General features: G+C 54.0%; 4 protein-coding genes and 1 non-coding gene across 5 annotated transcripts; 1 reads left to right on the top strand and 4 right to left on the bottom strand.

The window, feature by feature from the left end:
- Positions 1-171: 171 nt before the first annotated feature.
- CTHT_0014130 (uncharacterized protein) lies at positions 172-758 on the top strand (the record flags this gene model as incomplete). The annotated part of the gene is made up of 2 exons (XM_006691864.1): positions 172-346; positions 403-758. The coding sequence occupies 2 exons, from the start codon at positions 172-174 to the stop codon at positions 756-758; spliced, it is 531 nt and encodes a 176-aa protein (XP_006691927.1).
- Positions 759-1,472: 714 nt separating this feature from the next.
- On the bottom strand, positions 1,473-3,979 carry CTHT_0014140 (oligopeptide transporter-like protein; the record flags this gene model as incomplete). Its single annotated transcript, XM_006691865.1, has 3 exons — positions 1,473-2,876; positions 2,927-3,373; positions 3,434-3,979. 3 exons carry the CDS (start codon positions 3,977-3,979, stop codon positions 1,473-1,475), a joined length of 2,397 nt encoding a protein of 798 aa, XP_006691928.1.
- A 4,183-nt stretch (positions 3,980-8,162) lies between these two features.
- Positions 8,163-8,253, bottom strand: CTHT_0014150. Its single transcript is given in 2 exon segments — positions 8,163-8,200; positions 8,216-8,253. It is a non-coding gene; the product is annotated as a tRNA-Pro (tRNA).
- Positions 8,254-8,580: 327 nt separating this feature from the next.
- Positions 8,581-9,905, bottom strand: CTHT_0014160 (uncharacterized protein; the record flags this gene model as incomplete). The annotated part of the gene is made up of 3 exons (XM_006691866.1): positions 8,581-9,442; positions 9,503-9,791; positions 9,857-9,905. 3 exons carry the CDS (start codon positions 9,903-9,905, stop codon positions 8,581-8,583), a joined length of 1,200 nt encoding a protein of 399 aa, XP_006691929.1.
- Positions 9,906-12,615: 2,710 nt separating this feature from the next.
- On the bottom strand, positions 12,616-16,375 carry CTHT_0014170 (uncharacterized protein; the record flags this gene model as incomplete). The annotated part of the gene is made up of 3 exons (XM_006691867.1): positions 12,616-14,980; positions 15,193-15,252; positions 16,329-16,375. 3 exons carry the CDS (start codon positions 16,373-16,375, stop codon positions 12,616-12,618), a joined length of 2,472 nt encoding a protein of 823 aa, XP_006691930.1.
- Between the last annotated feature and the right edge of the window lie 1,406 nt (positions 16,376-17,781).

Here is a 17,781-nt window from a genome sequence, read left to right on the forward strand (position 1 = left end):
CCAGAAACCTCTTTTTTTCGAAGGTCTCACCTTCATCAGCGATTGATCCAGTCCGGTGGACATACGCTGGGTGATCCCTCTTTCGAAGCCCCTCCCCCCCTCATTTCATCGCTGGAGGGTTAACCCCTGAGTTAAAGGAGACACAACTTCGTAGCCAATTACATATGCACAATGTCTGCCCAAGACGGCGTATCAAGACTTCAGGACCCAGCTGAGCCAGAAGCTCAAGAGAGTTTCTTGACCGAAGACGGCTGCTATGTCGCCCTTACCCACGCCCCGCTCAATGTCCAGTCCATCATGGACCGTGTCCGCTCTCCGCAAGCTGGTGCGATAGTCCTCTTTGCGGGTGCGTTCTCCTGTTATTTTATTCATTTCTCGATACACTTTCTAACCTCCCTACAGGAACAACCCGTGACTCCTTCGCAGACAAGTCCGTCTCTAAGCTGGTCTACTCAGCCTATGTGCCACGCGCGCTGCGCACGATGCTGGACATCGCCACTGAAATACGCGCTAAGCACAATCTGAAGAGCATTGCCATGATTCATCGACTGGGGGAAGTGCCAGTTGGGGAAGAGAGCATTATGATTGCTGTGTCAGCGCCGCATCGGGGCCCCGCGTGGCGTGCTGGGGAAGAGGCCCTGGAAGCATGCAAGGCGAAAGTTGAAGTATGGAAGTGGGAAGAGTTTGCCGAGGAAGGAGGTGGTGGTGGTGCGTGGAGGGCGAATCGGGATGGAGCGGTCGGGGAGAGGGTGGCTTAAGTTTGGAGTTTTTGTGAGTGTGCTCAGCTTCTGTGCCGACTTGATTACCTGACGACCCTTCTAGGAAGATGGAGGATGACTCATTTCATGATTGATTCTCGGACGAGCTCTGCTTCACACTCTGGCTCAAAGTTGTAGTTTCGATCTGGAAGGCCTTGTATGCCTAAGCAAGGAATAGGATTGAGAAGTTCACAGCATCCTGTATATATGGGCTAAGAGACTACTTTGTACGCACTCTTATCTCATCCACAAGGACTTCAATATTCGAAGTTGAATACCTCTTTTTTGCAAAGGTCCAACCCAGTCTTTAAAAAAAGAATACAGACAATAAATAGCGCCTGTCGCCGTTGGAATTGCCCGATAACCTTTAGAATAGCGTATTGAACAGACTCCCAACACCGCGCCTGCCATCACGGGACCGTTTGTCCAAGCGAGAAATTAAAAAAAAAAAAAAAAAAAGAAGAAAACCAATCCGTAATCGTCTTCGACCAAGAAGGTAGCATCCAATAACGCAGACAGGCAAACAGCAAACGGAGAGTATTCCCATGCCAGACCAACGCTCCAAAGAAGACAGTAGTGAAATACCACGCAAAATCCCGTTACCCAAAACTCCCAGCCAGCCCAACTCCATCATGTCCAACCACACAAAAAGAATACCAAATCCTACACAGCACGCATTAGTCCACTTATTGTCTACCTGTACCACTACTACCATCATGGCCAGCTGCTTGGCCCAAAGGTCTGCCCTGGTGGTACCGTCTTCTGAACAGCCTTGTTCTGCATATCAAGAGTCTGTAGTACTTTGACGTTTCCGAACCACCTTGGGGCTTCTGTCTCGCTGAGGTAGAGCGCGAAGAAGATGACCAAGGTCGACACGATCAGACCGCAATCGAGGGCTGATGACGTCACATAATTGTACTGCAGCCACCAGCCGGTCTTGCGGCGACGGATGAAGAAGTTGAAGATAGTGCCGACGATGCCCCAGCAGTAATAGATGAAGACCGTAGCCGGCGGCAGCATGAGCGAACCACCAAAGATGAGGGGCATGTTAACATAACGCCAGAGCGAGCGCGGGTATTTGCGGGCGAAGAACCAGGTGACGACAGGAGCAAGAGCTCCAACAAGCCAGAACCACTGCAGCGAGCTGTAGAGAGCGTCTCCCGAAAACATCCGGGCAGGGCCAATCGCACCCCAAATGATAGATGCGGTGTAGAAGACGCGAGCAGATGGGCAGTTCCAGTGATGAACCTGCGTCTCGGAGCAAACGTTCGGAATGGTGGCCAGGGCCCAGTTCATGACGGCGAGCTGGACAATGGCAGACCAAATGGAAGCGATGAGCTGTGACCAGAACATCAGCCGCGGCGGGACCTTCATGTAGTGGCCGAGCTTGAGATCCTGGACGAAATAGAGAGCCTGCGACATGCATAAGTAGCCGTAATTCTTGAACATCATCATGGCCAGAGGACGGCCAGGGAGCATGTAGCCGACGATAAACTCGGTAAGCACATTCAGGCCAAGCTGAATGTTGGTAATTGCCTGAACGATGCCGATTGGAATCGTCCAGATAATCGGTATAAGCATGCAGACGACGTAGGCCCACCAGGGGAAGTTGGTATCCCAGGCGCAAACAGTGGCGAACGACAAGCCGACCATGATGACAAAGAGCACCGCGTACCACCAGTCCGGAGCATCGCGATACTTCTTCATAAGCCTCATATGAACGTCGTCCTCCTGAGACCGGGCCAGCTTCCACTGAGTCCATATCTCGCGGCCGTGATAGAGGACAACGTGGGTGATGACAGCAGAGATAGCGGCGAAGGAGAGGCCATAGGCGAGTGCGAACTGCGTAGGGAGGTAGAGAGGTGAGTAGGCCTTGTACTTGGCCTCGTCGAACTGCAAGTCGGGACCCAAAATAGCCGACACATTGTAGATGTGACCGGTGTTGTCGTACGCGTGAGAGTTTTGGACAGGCAAATAAGCAGAGTACCACAACCCGGAGTAGTGGATTCCGATAGAGACGATAACGAAGAAGATGGTAACGCCTGTGATGACATTGGCAATGGCATGGAACGGCGGGATGAGAGGTGAATTGAGGTAGCCGGAAATGATACTCCAGTCCTGCCAGGGGTTAGTAAAATTTCTGACAGGTTAGAATAAAGCCTTCTCACCAGAGTGAAGGGGAACAATCCCCAACCGCTGTAACCGCCAAAGAGCTGGTTGACAATGACATTGTCTGGCCAGATCCAGGTAATGAAACAAAACCACGACAGACCCTGGAAGAGATAACCAGGGAACCAGTACCACAGGAAGGACCCTGCGAAGACAAGCAAAAACCACTTGTAACGACCAATGCGCCAGCCATTTGTCCTCGTAGGATCAGAAGGCGAGTGATCGTGAAGAGTGTAGAAAAGGGCGCAGTTAACGAGATCGGTTGGCCAGATCATGGCGGCAGGATAGACGAGGATTCTTCTCGCGATGCCGGCGAGGCCATAGCCCGTGCAGAGAGTTGTGATACTGAATAGCAACTGCCACAACCAGCCAAAATCCTGGCCGTACCACATACGCTGGGCGATGATGACGTCGCTCGAATAAAGGGCACCGCCACCATACGCAGCCTAGAGGAGAGATGTTAGCACTGACTAGCCTTGCTTCAAAACTAGGCGATAACAAATTACATTCGACATAACCACGATAATGACGTGCTCCTTGAAGTTGAAGGGGCCTGGCTTCAGATTAAACTTGATACCGCAGACATTCCACACACGATCGGGAAATATCAAGTCCCAGAGCAAGCCTAATGGGTAGGCGATGAGTTGGATGACAAAAGTAGTGAGCGAGATACTGGGGTTTCTGAGGGAGAGCAACATGTTGACGGCGGAGCCGACGGTGCATAGAAACATGCCAATGGCCCAGGCACGGATGGTGTTGACGGGCATGTCGACGTCGAAGTTCCGGACCGAGGCGCGCACTTCTGGATATGGCGAATTGTCCTCGTTCAAGATCTGCTCGATTTCGGCACCCTTCTCGACATTGGAAGTGTTGAACGCAATGTCGACCTCTTCCAGTTCGTCCAGCGGCAAGTTTGGGTCTAGTCGATGCATCTTCTCGAAGTGCTTCAGCGACGCGAAGTTCGCAGATTCCCCCTCCAGTGACCCGTCCATATCTGGAACTACAGCACTTTCGCGCCGCCGCCAAAGAGATCGGAGAAATGCCATAACCATGGTTGTTGTGGCTTTGTTACTTGCTATCCTCCTGCTCTCCTGTTCTTCCTCTACGCAGGCAGTCTCTTCGTGGCCCGCTCACCGTGCTTCTCGGCGCAGTAGGACCGGGAAGAGAATGGAAACAAGCGACTCGCAGTCGTTGCGGCTGTTGCCCTGTGGATGCTGACGGGCCGGGCTCGCGATCGGGACAAAGGTTTGATCAAGAATTGCCTATTACCCGTAGGGCGGGGACGGAGAGGAAGAGGGGTTGAAGAAGGCGAGACGCGGGAGGGCACAGCACGCAACTGAGCAGATCAGCTATTGAAACCGGGGGCGTGTGGCGTTAGGAGGTCTGCAAGTATGGCTAAGGCGGATGGATGGCTGCTACTGTCTGGTGCGTTTGTTGCTGGCCGTGGACATGGCTGTCCGGCGTGTTTGGTGCTCGGCGCAGTCGCTGAGCGGGGTTTGGGAAACCAGGCTGGAGGAAGCGAAGGTGTGCGGTTGACGGGACTGATGGGGTTGACAAATTGACGGGTAGGGTAGTTGGCGGTTGGTGATTGACACTTTACACGGAGACTGAAATGCCAGCAGATCAGATGTGCCGAAAAGGAGGAAAGGGAGAGGCTCAGGACACGGGTGGGTTTTCAAAAGACTGCGGCTTCGTTGCGACGCTACGGAGCAGAGCTGGAGGGGATTCGGGCTTAGGGGCCGTTCTGGCGACCGGGGGCAGGGCTACGGCGAGCGAGTGCTGGTCTTGCTGGGTTCTTGGGTCGAGTGCATCAAGACGATTCTGCCCCTCCCTCGATCCAGCCATTGCAACCGGCTGGGCTACTGTGGGTGGGCTTTGCTGTGGGTGGGCGACCGGCGCGACAGGGCGGCCACTTTACTCAGTGCGTGCAAGCCTCCAGCGGAACAGACGTTGGGAGCGGGGGGGGGGGCACCTTGCTTCCAGAAGCACGCAAGCAAGCCAGCATAGCAGAACATGCAGGCCCAGAGATGGACGACCTGCCTAAAACGGGATGATGGATGGGCCATGGGTCGAGCTCCCGATTCCATGACAAGGATCGAGGCGGGGGCTTGGCCCAGCTTGGCCCCTGGGGACTGGACACTCGATCACCACCCAATGGAACCCCTGGGCGCAGCACGTCTCTGCGCGTGCGACCCGTGGAGCTCGTGGGGATTCGTGGGACGCAGGCCGACCTGTTTTGGGAGATGTTCCCTGGTTCTGTCGAGCCATGCCGGTGCCGTCTCCATCAGATAAGACCGAGGGTTGCGCACTGCAATAACGCTAATGCCAGTGTGCCGATCATCTCGAGGTCGAGAGAGCTGGGGTGTCGCATTGGAATTGTATTGTCGCCGGGATGGACATGTGCTTGCCGTCCTCTCGCAGCTTGTCAAAGTCGATTGTAAGCCGTTGGTTGTCGTCGCCGACAATCTGCAGCCGATCTTGCGATCAGCAAGCACCCATCGTTCTTCGTGTGCGCTGCGATGGCGGGGCAGCGGCCAGCCAAGACCCCCCCCAGAGTCAATTCCAAGATATGGGCTGTGGGCGGCGGATTAAAAACAGCCGCAAAAACGCCAACGGCACCCACATGCGCGCCTACGGTGCCGCGCAGCCACTCGTCTAAGCCGTCTCATCAGAACCTTGTCTGGCCAAACTCTTGGCAACGGAGCTGTGGCATGTAAGTGTCTCGGCGAAAAGCAGGCCGACTGGGCTGCGGCGCTGGGCGATTTTTGGCTCGGGCTTGGTGTGGCCTTTTAATATCGGGAGATCCGACATCCATGGTATCGTTATCTGTCCTTTCCGTCCGTCGGCAAGACTGTGGTTGCGATTGTGGACGGGAAAGTCTCTGCTCAGAGTTGATGGTCGGTTCTTCAACATTTCATCAGCGAAGTTTTGATCTAGAGGTGTTCCTTAGGTCAGTTTGATGTGAGCCTTAACTGTCAATGGTGGACAGTGATCGGGAACCTGAGTTCCACTGAGCGCAGGAAGCTCCATCTCAGTCACCTATGTTCGGCGGCGGCTTCCGAGTTCGCTTTTACAGTAATTTACGAGAATACAACAAAGTGTAAGATACATAGATCAAGGAAGCGATCCCCACGCTGGACTCCAACTTCCACTTAGGTCCCTATCTCCCACGGTCTCGAAGCCGTTGCCCACATACAACATGCATTGTGTGGGAGAGTGGCGTGGTCTTCGTCAATAACGGATGTCTGCAAGTGAGAAGAGAACAGGTTGACAGGAACTCGCATGGGGATACTGTAGTTGGCAAGTCTGTGTCTCTTGTGCTCTTCTGTTAAATTTCCCTTCGAATAGGTTATAGCATTTCATGAACAGTCCAGGCCTTCGAACTCAACACTGCTTAGATGTATTTCCCATGTTGCTCGTTTCCTTCCAAAGCCAAGTCGACTAACAACAAGACATCACCCGTTGCCGGACAATTGCAGACCAAAGAAAGTACTGGCATAAGCCAAGCAAGGTGTTGAGTCTCCGATAAGTCCTCAAACATTGAATTGTTTCTTCTGATGAGAAGAGATGGAATGATCGCTTTACCCCACGCTTCCGTCCAGGGTCCATGTGGATCGCAGGACTTCCGTTTTACCTGGGTTGCCAAGACCCCACGAGAAAATCGTAACGGAACCTGGAAGCCGTTGTTTGTCTTCCGTCGCTCCCTCCAAGATCCCACCTTCGACGACAGTACCAAGCTCCCGTTTTTTGTCGCCTTCCTGCTCTTCTTTAAATCCACTAAAAGGCTGTCTACAGCCAAGGCCAAAAATGTTACGCCGGCCAAACTTGACGAATCGACAAGCTCCAGGGCGGTGAAGCTCAAACTCTTACAGTTGGTTCGTTTAGACGATCGCCCTTCCCAAACGGATCTAACATCTTAGTCTCCCTTCAACTACTCAAACATATCTCACTCTGAACGAGATGCGAAAGCAAAGAAAAAAAAAATCGAGTTGCTAGGCGATGTATCAAACTTGATTTGTGGCCACACTTTACATACTAGAACTCACTGCCGACGCCAAACTCAAGGACTGTTTTACTGCGATAAGGCCGTCCCCATGACCAGACTTTAGCGTCAACGAGACGTGATACAACATCAACACTGGGTCTAAAACATTACCTCCTGTCAGCCCAGTGTTGTCAATTCCTGCCCCGACAAACAGCACTTTTTGTGGGAGCGCTACGCGCGCAGTCACTGCAATGCTGTCCCGATCGGAACCCACACGGGCGGCCAAGTATCACGGGGCAGCACACACCCCACCAAAATAGCAGCGCATAAATTGGTTGCTCTTATCGGCTATTTACCATAGATTGCACCGCTGCTACCGCACACACAGGCCAATCCCGATTCCCACAAGGAGCATAGATGATGATTGGAGATCGGCCTTGTTTTCTGTATCCGGCTTGGGGGCACACCCTTGGCAGCCTTGGGTTTGGGAGGTCGACGCCGACGTCTCGGTTCTGGTGCCTGTGCGCAACTCCCATCGTTTCAGCCGGGTCGGCTCCCACCCAAGTTGAGAGATTATGACGGTGTTTGCCGACTCTATCCGGTGCCGATGCCTTGTTAGTTTTTGTGGCAACAGATATCGAGATACCTGCCTTGATACTGCCGCATGTGACATCAACAAGGCCATGGCCGCTCAGAGGTCAGCTCGAGCGGGCGATGGATAGTAGTTCATTCACCTCCAGAGCGCCATGCAACTTTATTGATTGAATCAGACTCCAGAGTCGGCCAGCAGGCTACGCGACTTTAAGCGACCTATCTGGACGAACAAAAAAAGGCATAAACGACAAGACATTTTCACATGCACAAGACCCAACCTTGCGTCTTGCTAGCCCGAGCGCGTATCTTGGGAGAGAAAACATCGAAACACATGTGCCCCCTGTGACAATGAAGGAGAAGCGAAGCAGCCTCACCTGGTTTAGAAGACTGCAAGATCAAGGAGATGACGCGGATCACTGAATCTAGCAGAAGGGGTAACCAGTTCGACGCTGCGTGGATCCCTTCAGTATTTTTACTCCTGGTATGAAAATCTCAGGTATCTCAGGTCAGCATCAACGGGAAGAGGGGGGTAGGGAAGCATGGAGCATCGCGGCATCACCGAGACGAAAGAATTATTCCCAAGCCCATGGGGAATTTAGAACAACGTAACAGAAACAAAAAGTTTATGAAAAAGAATACATTAGAAGATAATGATGGGGCTTGGCCGGGGATCGAACCCGGGACCTCTCGCAAACTTTGCTACAGGGTGAACCCTAAGCGAGAATCATACCACTAGACCACCAAGCCAATCAGATCGCTGGAGCGATAGGTCGACGACTTGGTTCATGATGGCTGCCAGAGGAGAGTGTCCGAACGTTGCACAAATCTCTGTGGCACTTCTTTTCTAAACAGACGGAGGGTGGTTCATCACCTGTGCGGCTAGCGTCGTCAGCATCATGATCTCTTCGTTGTTAAAGTTACCCCCTGAATAACCCAAAAAAGAAAAAAGAAAAAAAGAAAAAAAAATATCTGCACATAACTCTCTATATAGCAACGGGTGCCTATGGGCAAACAGTACCAAGTTATCGCTGCTTCGAAAGTTTGATCAAGCAAGTATGCCTCCCATGCTAACTGCTACAACTCCTTGCCCTTCCATCCCTCCTTTTCGAGAGCCCATCTCACTCCTTCCCTAACATCTTTCACGATCTGCTTGGGCTTATGTACTCCGTCCAATTTTCGGCCCATCTCCGGCTTCCAAACTCCCGTCCTCACCAGAACCGATACCCACTCTGTTCCCTCCTTACTGGCGTAGCTGTTCGCGCCAGCAATGTCGCTTTCCGGGTTATCGCCAACCATATACACCCTCTTCAGCGGCGGGTGCCCCTTCTTCCCGCACTCCCCCTCGCCACACTCATCTACCAACTTGATTCCCATCTTGCGCAGCGTCTCCGCGCGATGGTCCGCCAACACGCCTTCCGCATACCGGTACGTGTTGGCAAACGGCTTGCCGTACCTCGTCACATTCTGTAGTTCTGCTCCTCCCGTGATTCGCCTCCAGAGTCCTTCTAGCGCGGCCTGGAATGCGCCCTGTCCGAGTCGCGGGAGATGGTAGCGGGCCGCCCATAAGAGGTCCGAGTTGCTGAAGTAGATGGGTGGTTGACCGTCTTGCTGCCAGCCGTTGTTCGGCAAGCTCGGGTTGTTATTGAGGGGTGAGTATGTCCCGACGTAGCCGCGGTGCGAGAGCAGGATGTCGGTAATCACCTGCAAATCGAGGGCCCAGTCACGGGGGTCGTTGAGGACGAAGATAGCGTCAATCTTGAGGGTCGAGGTGATGGGAAGAGAGGTGTCGGAGTGAGTGCGTTCTGGAGGCTGATAAAGGGGAGCAGGCAGGGGGCAAGGACCACCGCTTCCTTCAAAGTTCGGCGGGGAAAAGGGGAATATGCTTTTGTCTGCATTGAAGATATCGCCAACGGTCACCACGCGACGGAAGCCGTACCTGGGTTGCTGTCATCAGCTTTAACTTACTCGATAGTTGGTTGCTTCTGTTGAGACTTACGCCTGGAAGATGTTTCGACATCTGTTATAGTCGGACCCGGTCACTAGCACGGTCTTTTCGCGCAAGCCATCCGGGCCGTCAAGGAGCTCTTGAAAGGGAGTGTGAGACTGTACAAAGTTATCCGTCGTCAGGTGGACTCCGAGCTCATCGCTGAGATTCTTGACCCGGTCCAGTTCATGCTTCCCTCCACCATTGGTGAGAAGGATAAAGGGAATATTGTTGTCACTCAGAAACTGCAGAGTCTCGGGTGCACCAGGGATTGGGCGAGACACATGCAACAGGACGCCATCTATACTATTCCATGTATTAAGGAAGCTGTTATAAGGGAGTTTCCCAGATGCACAAAATACTTACTCGAAGGCAAAGGCAAACGAAGGAGGTTCTGGTCCCGTCTGGCTTGCATCTGTCCTAAACCCTTTCGCTAGGAAAGGCACGGCCTTTCTATCTTGTACACCCCGCCATGACCTGAGGTGATGTGGTTGTCTCGTAGAGGGAGTAGAAGTGCATAAGCCAGCAACAAGACACTCCCTACCTGCCTGGGGTCGGGGTGGAAATGTTTGGGTTGCTGTAACACGCCGTGAACCTAGCAAGGAGCTCAGCCCATCCAAGCGCCTAGGTATACTGTTAGCAATTGCTAGTTGTTTGGGAAACAATGATCACTTTCTCAACAGATGCATGGGATGCAGCAAGAACTAGCATCCAATCTGTTGAGAGCCTGCGAGGACTTAATTGTATAAAAAGGGGATGAGCACCGAAGTACAACCAGTACCTGTTTAGCAGCAAGGAACGACGATGCGACAACAGTGCCGCCATAGCTTGAAACGCTCCCTCACTTAGATGAATCGACTGCTTAAAGATACACCTATTCTACTAGAGCGCTTCGTGTCCTCAGTTGCCTTGTTATCTCATCCCGCAATTTTGTTCTCGGCTGTACTGTCAAGAGAGTCTCTCCCAGGACTACAAGGCTGCTGAAGTGTGCGTGGAATGGCAATTGTTTCGGAATTTGCATATATGCGGTCGCCAGTGCACCTAGGATGAGCTAAGTAAGGGTCCTGGTCACAGCAGCTGGGAGGGCGGATGATGAGCGAAGTTCGAATGATGGTTGAACCGAACCAATGGAGCTCCACTGTTTTCGAATCAAGGGCTGGGCTCCGCCGTTTGGATGCCCCACCTTCCCACCTTAACGAGACACCCACCCGGTTTTTATCAAGAGTTTGGGTCACACTGGGTGATGGAAACTCGGAAGTTCAGAATCGGACTGAATTGAGCTTTAACTGGAGTACGTAACCTGGTACTAATGAATTATGATGGCGATATGACCTCCAAAACCACAGCTTCTGCTTCGTTGTGCTCATAACGCGGGGCCGCTGATAGTTGAGGGGAAGCTGAGGCGCTGATTGTTGTTCTCTCGCACCCGGCATCCAAACATTGTTACGATGTGATAACACATGGCAGCCTACAATACCAGCCACATAGTGGACACATGCATTCTGGGAAACTCGTTCATTCCAATCCTGCTCTATAAGTACAAAAAAAGCAACCCTCGGTTCTCTGTCATGAACTGCACCCCTTGTCCTTGTGGTGAATCGGCGCCGGCTCTTAACTGGAGCCTGCGGTTTAACCCTTACCTTATCCCCTTTGCCATTACGATTACTAGCTGGGCTTCCGGCCTTCTTTACCACCTCCATCGCTCATCAACCATTATTGGGCTTTGACCAGAGACAGACACAGCGCCGACCATCCCAACCAGGCACGTACCGATTGACGAAAACGGGATGATGCCCCAACCACGTGAGTTGAGCCCGCCACCTCGTCCTCATATAGGCAAGACATGCATCGAAAGCTATGTCATGCTCCCATTTTGTCCACGCAATGTTTCTTGCCTGTCGTCATCTATGTCCCGTTCCGCTGCGTCATAAAGCAACCACAGGCCACTTGCCACTTTTTACACGCCATGGAGAACAGCACATACACCCCCAGCCTCAGCCCCCGAATTAACAGGAGAAAACGAAATATCACTTCACGAATCCTCGCCCAAGTAAGTTCCTGAATGGAAACCTCACTGCTTAGGAGCCAACCAATGCAGACAACAAGCCGCCGCCAAAGAATTAGAGGGCAATAAACCGAGAAGGGAGTGAAAAGGGAAGAACAAAAAGCAAAAAAAAAAAAAAAAAAAAAACACCCTCTCCATGGACTCAGAGTAGACAGAATCGAACACCCGCTTTTGAAATTTCACCGACGAACGCCTCGCCGAATCGAGAAAGTGAAAGTAGTCGTCAAATAGAAGATAAATCTCTAAATCGAATGGGTAAAACAAACAAATTATGTCGTGAAGAACAAGACTTGTATTCACATAAGCAAATTATGTCGTCAAGCCCACTCGATCATATGCGTTTGTCGGTATATTTTCTATGTGCCGTTTAGCGTCAAGATTGAGAAGATCGCTCAGGGCAAACACTCGCCAGACCGAAACTGAACGGGACTCATATATGATTAAGGCGGCTTGTTGCTTGGAAAAAGATTGAAGCAGAATTTAATCGACGCATCCACCGAACCGAAACTACGCGAAATGACCCAAACAACCCCAATATCCGGAATATCAACGCCCAAGAGCAGAATCATATCCGTCCAACCCGTTCAGGAAATGATGATGTCGATGCCGAGATAGAAGAAAAACCGGGAGATCGCCGAAGACACGCGTGTCATGTCATGCTAATGCCATGCCATGCTATGCAGCCCAACCGAGGAAAACGATGCAAGAAGAAGACACAGGAATTGCCACAAGAGACTATGAAGATCAAGCCCAACTGGAGTGCAAGGCGCGAGTAGAGTACGACCGAGAAGAGTGAGGAGAAAATGGGATTGCGCGGACGAAGATCAGACGTAGTGTGAGCGTAGTATGCCGTAAGCCATTCCAATTTTTTCTTTTCCCTTTGGCCGTCCTTATTTCGTACAATCGTCGTCGCTATTGTCGCGGAATTGATTTAATTAGGAAGCTTTGATATTTCGCACAAAGCCTCATCTAAACAAGCAAAGTACCGCTGAACACAAAAAAAAAATCTCCTCATTACAGAGTAACCGAAGGAATGTCTCTCTCGTCGTTGCTCCCTCGATTAAGCTCGACTAACTTGACTGATCGAGGTACGGCTGCGTTCATCCTCTTCAATGACATCGCTCAATCGAGTTGGGTGGTGGTGTCGGGGCATCGTTTCCCAGCCTGGCGTAGCATAACCCTGGCCTGAGTACGGGTCAGCGGGCCATTGTGAGCTGGTCGGGGGATAGTGGCTCGACGGCGGCGGCTGCGACGATCCCGGGGTTGTTCTTCCAGTCAAGTAGTCGTCTGCAGCGGCAGCGGCGGTGGATCCGCCGGGCGCATTGGTTCTTCGCCCTCCGCGGCTCGGCGACGCTGACGGGCTGTGGAAGGGGATCCTGTTGCCGTGCTCGTCGCGCACATAGTTACCGCACGCGTCGATCATGTACTCACCTTCGCTGTAGCCCGCATCAGAGCCAGCCCCATAGTCAGCCATGTCGTGGCCCGCGGGATCTCCTCGGTGATAATAGCCATCACCGGGGAAATCTGATCCCGCTGAAGTTGATGGTGGCACGACAGGAGCGGGCGCCGCTCCATACTCGTGGTACTGGCCTGTCTGCGCGGCGGCATATTCCGAGGTTGTTGTGGCTTGACTTTGCGAGCGAGCATGCCGGCTTGTGGTACGGCTTGGGATACCGTGCGTCATGGGCACGACTTGAACGCCGCCCACAAGGGTCGGGTGACCCTGCTGTAGTGAGAGAGTGCGATCGCGCTCTTCTTGTTCGCGACGGCCAAGTTCTTCCCAGGCGCGCCGCGCTTCTTCCTTTGAGATGAGCAGCTCTCGTCGCATCTCGGCGAGCAGTTTCTGGAGCTTCTTGTTCTCGGCCTCCTTCTCGGCCACGGCTGCTTGTGCTTCGGCTCTCGCTTGACGCTCTTGTTCCATCTGGGCCTCGAGCATGGCATTAACCTCCTGGTGCCTCTCCAGCTCGGCGCGCGTTTCGAAAAACCAGCGCTGGAACTTGCGTTCCGAACTGGCGCGCAGCCGTTGCAGCTCGACCACAGCATGAAACAGATTCGCCCCGGCAGCAGACAGGTCGGCAACTTGGCGCGAGAGCTGGGTGTGGATCGGGTTGCGCTGAGCCTCGTCTGTATTTTCTTGGAGCCTGCGCAGCCAGAAGCTCGTCATGCCTTCCCAGTGCGCTGAGAGGGCTTCCCAACGCTCAAATGCATGGGGGAACGTGTTTCTGATCCTGGTCCCGCCAAGGCCATGGGAAGACTCGCCGGTCCGGGCTGGCGCCGGAGTGCTGAGATCGGGCTGGGAGGTAGGGGGGTAGCTAGTGGAAGCTTGGGGCTCGGTTGTCGCTGGAACTCGCGTACGCAAAGGCGGCACAGTGGCTGGAGGTTGCGACTGGGTTGGTGACACCATACCTGCTTGTAGGCGTGAAGACGCTTGAGCTGACTCCTGGGCACGTTGTTGGCGACGCTGAGTCAGGGGGTCGGTTGTTGGGGGTACATCGGAAGCAGAACCAGCGCCAGCAACGGACGGCCTCTGCTCTGCTTGACGCCGCGAATCTTCTAATAGCCGGGCTTCTTCTTCAGCGCGTGCGCGCTCCATTTGCTCTCGTTCCCGTTCGGCGCGTTGTCTAGCCTCACGCTCAGCACGCTCGCGCATGATCACACGCGGGCCACGGATGACTTGCTGAGGAGAACCGGTTTGGGACGGCGAGGCAGTGGGTCGAGAAGACGACGCAGGCTGGCCATTGGTCGTGGGAGGGGCAACATTGGCCCCGAGGAGGTCGGCCATGGAGGCGTTTTCTTCTTCTAGGTCGGGGGTGAAAGGATGTGGTTGTCTCAGTGCGTCCTCGAGAGCCCACAGAATGGCACTCCTCCTATGCTTCGAGAGCCGACTAGATGGGTACTGCGGGGTTGGACTGGCCCTTGCTGCCAGTCGGCGTTTGTGTTCAAGGAAAGAGAGCCGGCGCTCGGCCGGCGGTTGTTCGTCGTCGCTTGAGCTCTGGGAGGGCTGCCGCCGGAGGGGATCGAAGGGTTGCTCGTAGGGTCCCGGGATCTCGAGAAAGGGCCGGGGACTGTGGATGCCGACGGTAGCGGTGGCGGCGGCGGCGGCGGCTTCGAGGTAGTGGGGCCGGCGAGAGGGAGTCGGGGTATCGAGGGGGACGGGACGAGGGCTAGGGTTGGAGTAGAAGCCGGAGGTTCGACGAAGAGTCCGGTGAGACGACGGGGTTGGAGAGGGGTCGTCTCGCCGGAAGGAGGTGACAGAGTCCTGACTGAGGGGAATTGTCCGTCGCTGGCGCTGGGGCGGTGTGGCTGGGGTGTAAAACTCGCTGGGGAGAATCGGCGAGGAGGCTACTTGACTGCCAGCAGCAAGGTCTCCCAAAACACCAGCGGGCACCGGCGTGGTCGACAAGGCGAAGGGGTCACCACAGGAGCTGTGGTGACGAGGGACACTGGCTTACGGAGAAGGGACCTGGAGGTTGGGAGCACTCCCAAGGTTAGACGTTGTTGCCACCAACCGGGGGGTCGAGGGGTCGGGGCTGGAAGCAGTAATGGAGTGGCGGGGGACGGGGATGGAGCTTGGACGCGAGCGGAGCAACCGAGCGCCAAGACGCGACGAGAAGGGGCAGCGAAGGGGGCCACTCACGGTTGGGGCAGCTGAGGAAGCTCGGAGAGCTGGGATAAGCTGGTGATCGGGCGGGAAGCTCTGGACGCACACAGAGCAAGGAATGGGCGGTTTCCGAAAAAGAGCGAACGAGGCCTGCCGACGATGACAGGGCAAAAACTCAACCACAGTTTTTGTTTTTTTCCCGAACAATGACTTGACCTGTGCTTCTGAGTCGCAACGCCGGCGAGCGCGACACTCGCATCGACTGAGCAGCGCCCGACGAGCTGCCGTTGCAATTGCAATTGCAATTTGCGAGGCGCACGCGGCAGGCAAGCCGGGCCTGTTACACCAGTTCCAGGTTGACCGTGGCTGGGGCACGAGTGCGGTGTGGTGCTGGACTGCTGGTGATGCTGCTCCCAGCTGGATCCAGAATTCCAGGCTGGATCTGATGGAGATTGTGCGATGGTGGTGCTGGATAGTGTGGATGTGCCGGATGTGCTGTGTGCACCAGCAGGGCACAAAAAATCCGGAGGCGGGACGAGAGACGAGACTCAGAAAAGTGCGTGGCTGGCTTCTGCCAAAAATCGCATGGGATCGGTCGGGTGGCCGTTGCAGCGTTTTGCAACTTGCAGGCGCCCCGTTCCAAGTTGGGCTGGCGCGCCGGCGCCAATTGCAAGTTGCAAAAATTTCAAAAAGGAGCGACAGGTTTCAAAATTCAACGACGGGATGGCTTCAGCTTATTGGGTCACGGGCTGTAAGCATCGAGCAGCAAGGCAGGCAGTCCTGGGCACCTAGAAGCGCGTGTCCAGCGGCAACAGCAGGCAGGCTGGGCTGGTGAGATGGAAAGAGCGAACAGCGTGAGTAGGCGACTGGATGTCCGAGTGAGCGAATGAGTGAGTGGGTGGGTGGGTGAAAGAGTGAGTGAGTGGGTGGGTGAAAGAGTGAGTGAGTGGGTGAGTGAGCGAGCGAGCGAGTGAATGAGTGCTGAGAGCCGAAGCTGTGCGAGTGTATCTGGAGCAAAAAAAGAGTGTGCAGCTGCTGATGAGAGAGGGACTGTTCCTTGGTTTGGCCGAGGCCGTCGCGTTAGCAACCAACTATTTGTTTTATCTTAAACCTCCTGCTATCTTCATGCTTTTTGCATCGTGCATCCGGCTTTCCTCCTTCCAAGCCCAAACCTTAGCAACTGGTCGACGTCGCGACGCCCCATTCGCGGCGCTTGCATCGCGTCAGGCTTCGCTGCCCGACCAACTGCCGCGGCCAGCTTCGAAGTAGCAAAACCTGCAACCTCTTACCACTCTCGTGCCCTCACGCGTCGGGCGTCTTCCACACCCACATCCAATCATCCAATCCCAGGGAACAAGACGAAAAAAAAAAAAAAATACTCAGCGCTGCACTCACCGCCTCCTCACGACCGCAATAGATTGTTCGTCTTCTGTAAACGAGGGACTTCGGAAGCCGAGCGTCTAGCTGTGCAGCAGGGACATGCTCGAGCTCCAATGGCTTAGAACGAGAGACAAGCGATCGAGAATCGATCTGCAAGAGTCCAACAACAAGTTGCCCAAGCTGTTGACGCTGACGCAAAATCTGAAAGGACAGACACTGAATAAACGGGAGAAAAGCGGTCGAGGGGTCCAAGTACACACCGGCCGCTCAGGGGGACCGGCGCTAACCTTTGCAGTGCACGGGCCTGGCTGGGGAAAAGTTGGCCAAGGTGCCAGGCGGGCCTGGGCTGTGGGCTGGCCTTGTCGCTGCGTGGCCTGTGACTCTCTCGCCAACCCGGCTAACGAGATCAGCAGCTCGCCTCGTGGGCGGAACGCTTGTTCGGGGTAAGGAAGTACGTAGGTACGGGTCCGTACTTTAGGATGCCAGGAAAACCGGCTACTCGATGTTGGCGGACTCTTTCGTACTGGGGATGTTGGACGAACACGCAGAGGAAGTATGCCTGCGGATCATGATCTCCAAAGTTTGAGCACTAAGACGCCAGCAGGTTACACTGGCTACTTCATTGGTGCCGAAGATGACAACGTGATGCCTGGTTGAACGCTGATGCTTCTTCTCTGCTCTCCCGCAGGTCGGCATGACCGGAAGACGACATGATAAAAGTCCTGAAGGGAACTTCCAATCCCCTCCTTTTCAGCTGACCGAGATTCAGTCCTTCATTTGTGTTGCTCATATAAGCGTCTCCGGGATTCCCATGATTGCATGCAAACCACTGACGTCAAAGACTCGGGGCTTCCGACCAGCACTAAAAACAAACGCTTTACGTCTATGCATCATTTTGCCTGATCACCCAATCATACCTTGGAAGTTTTTCTCGACTATTATACTCGGGACTTTTGTTCGTATCTGCTTGAACCCTCCATCGAGCTTGGGAGAGATCCGGTCTGCTTCGATGCACAACAGCCAGATGTTAAGTGCAAAAAGCTCTGATGAGCTGGCATGCCATACTGGAGCTGATGGACCTGTGGACGAAACGAAACAACAGATCCCGACATCAGGACGAGAAGTTCCGATTGGCCATCCTCAGCCAGAGCCCCACATCCTCTTTGGTCCTTCTTTTGTGCTTCTCGAACATTTGTGTTTCATCTACTCGTTCACTCCGCGCTTCCACCATAGCATAATCCCCAT

This window comes from Thermochaetoides thermophila, assembly GCF_000221225.1.
Source record: "Thermochaetoides thermophila DSM 1495 unplaced genomic scaffold scf7180000011814, whole genome shotgun sequence".
NCBI classification, from domain to species: Eukaryota; Fungi; Ascomycota; class Sordariomycetes; order Sordariales; family Chaetomiaceae; genus Thermochaetoides; species Thermochaetoides thermophila.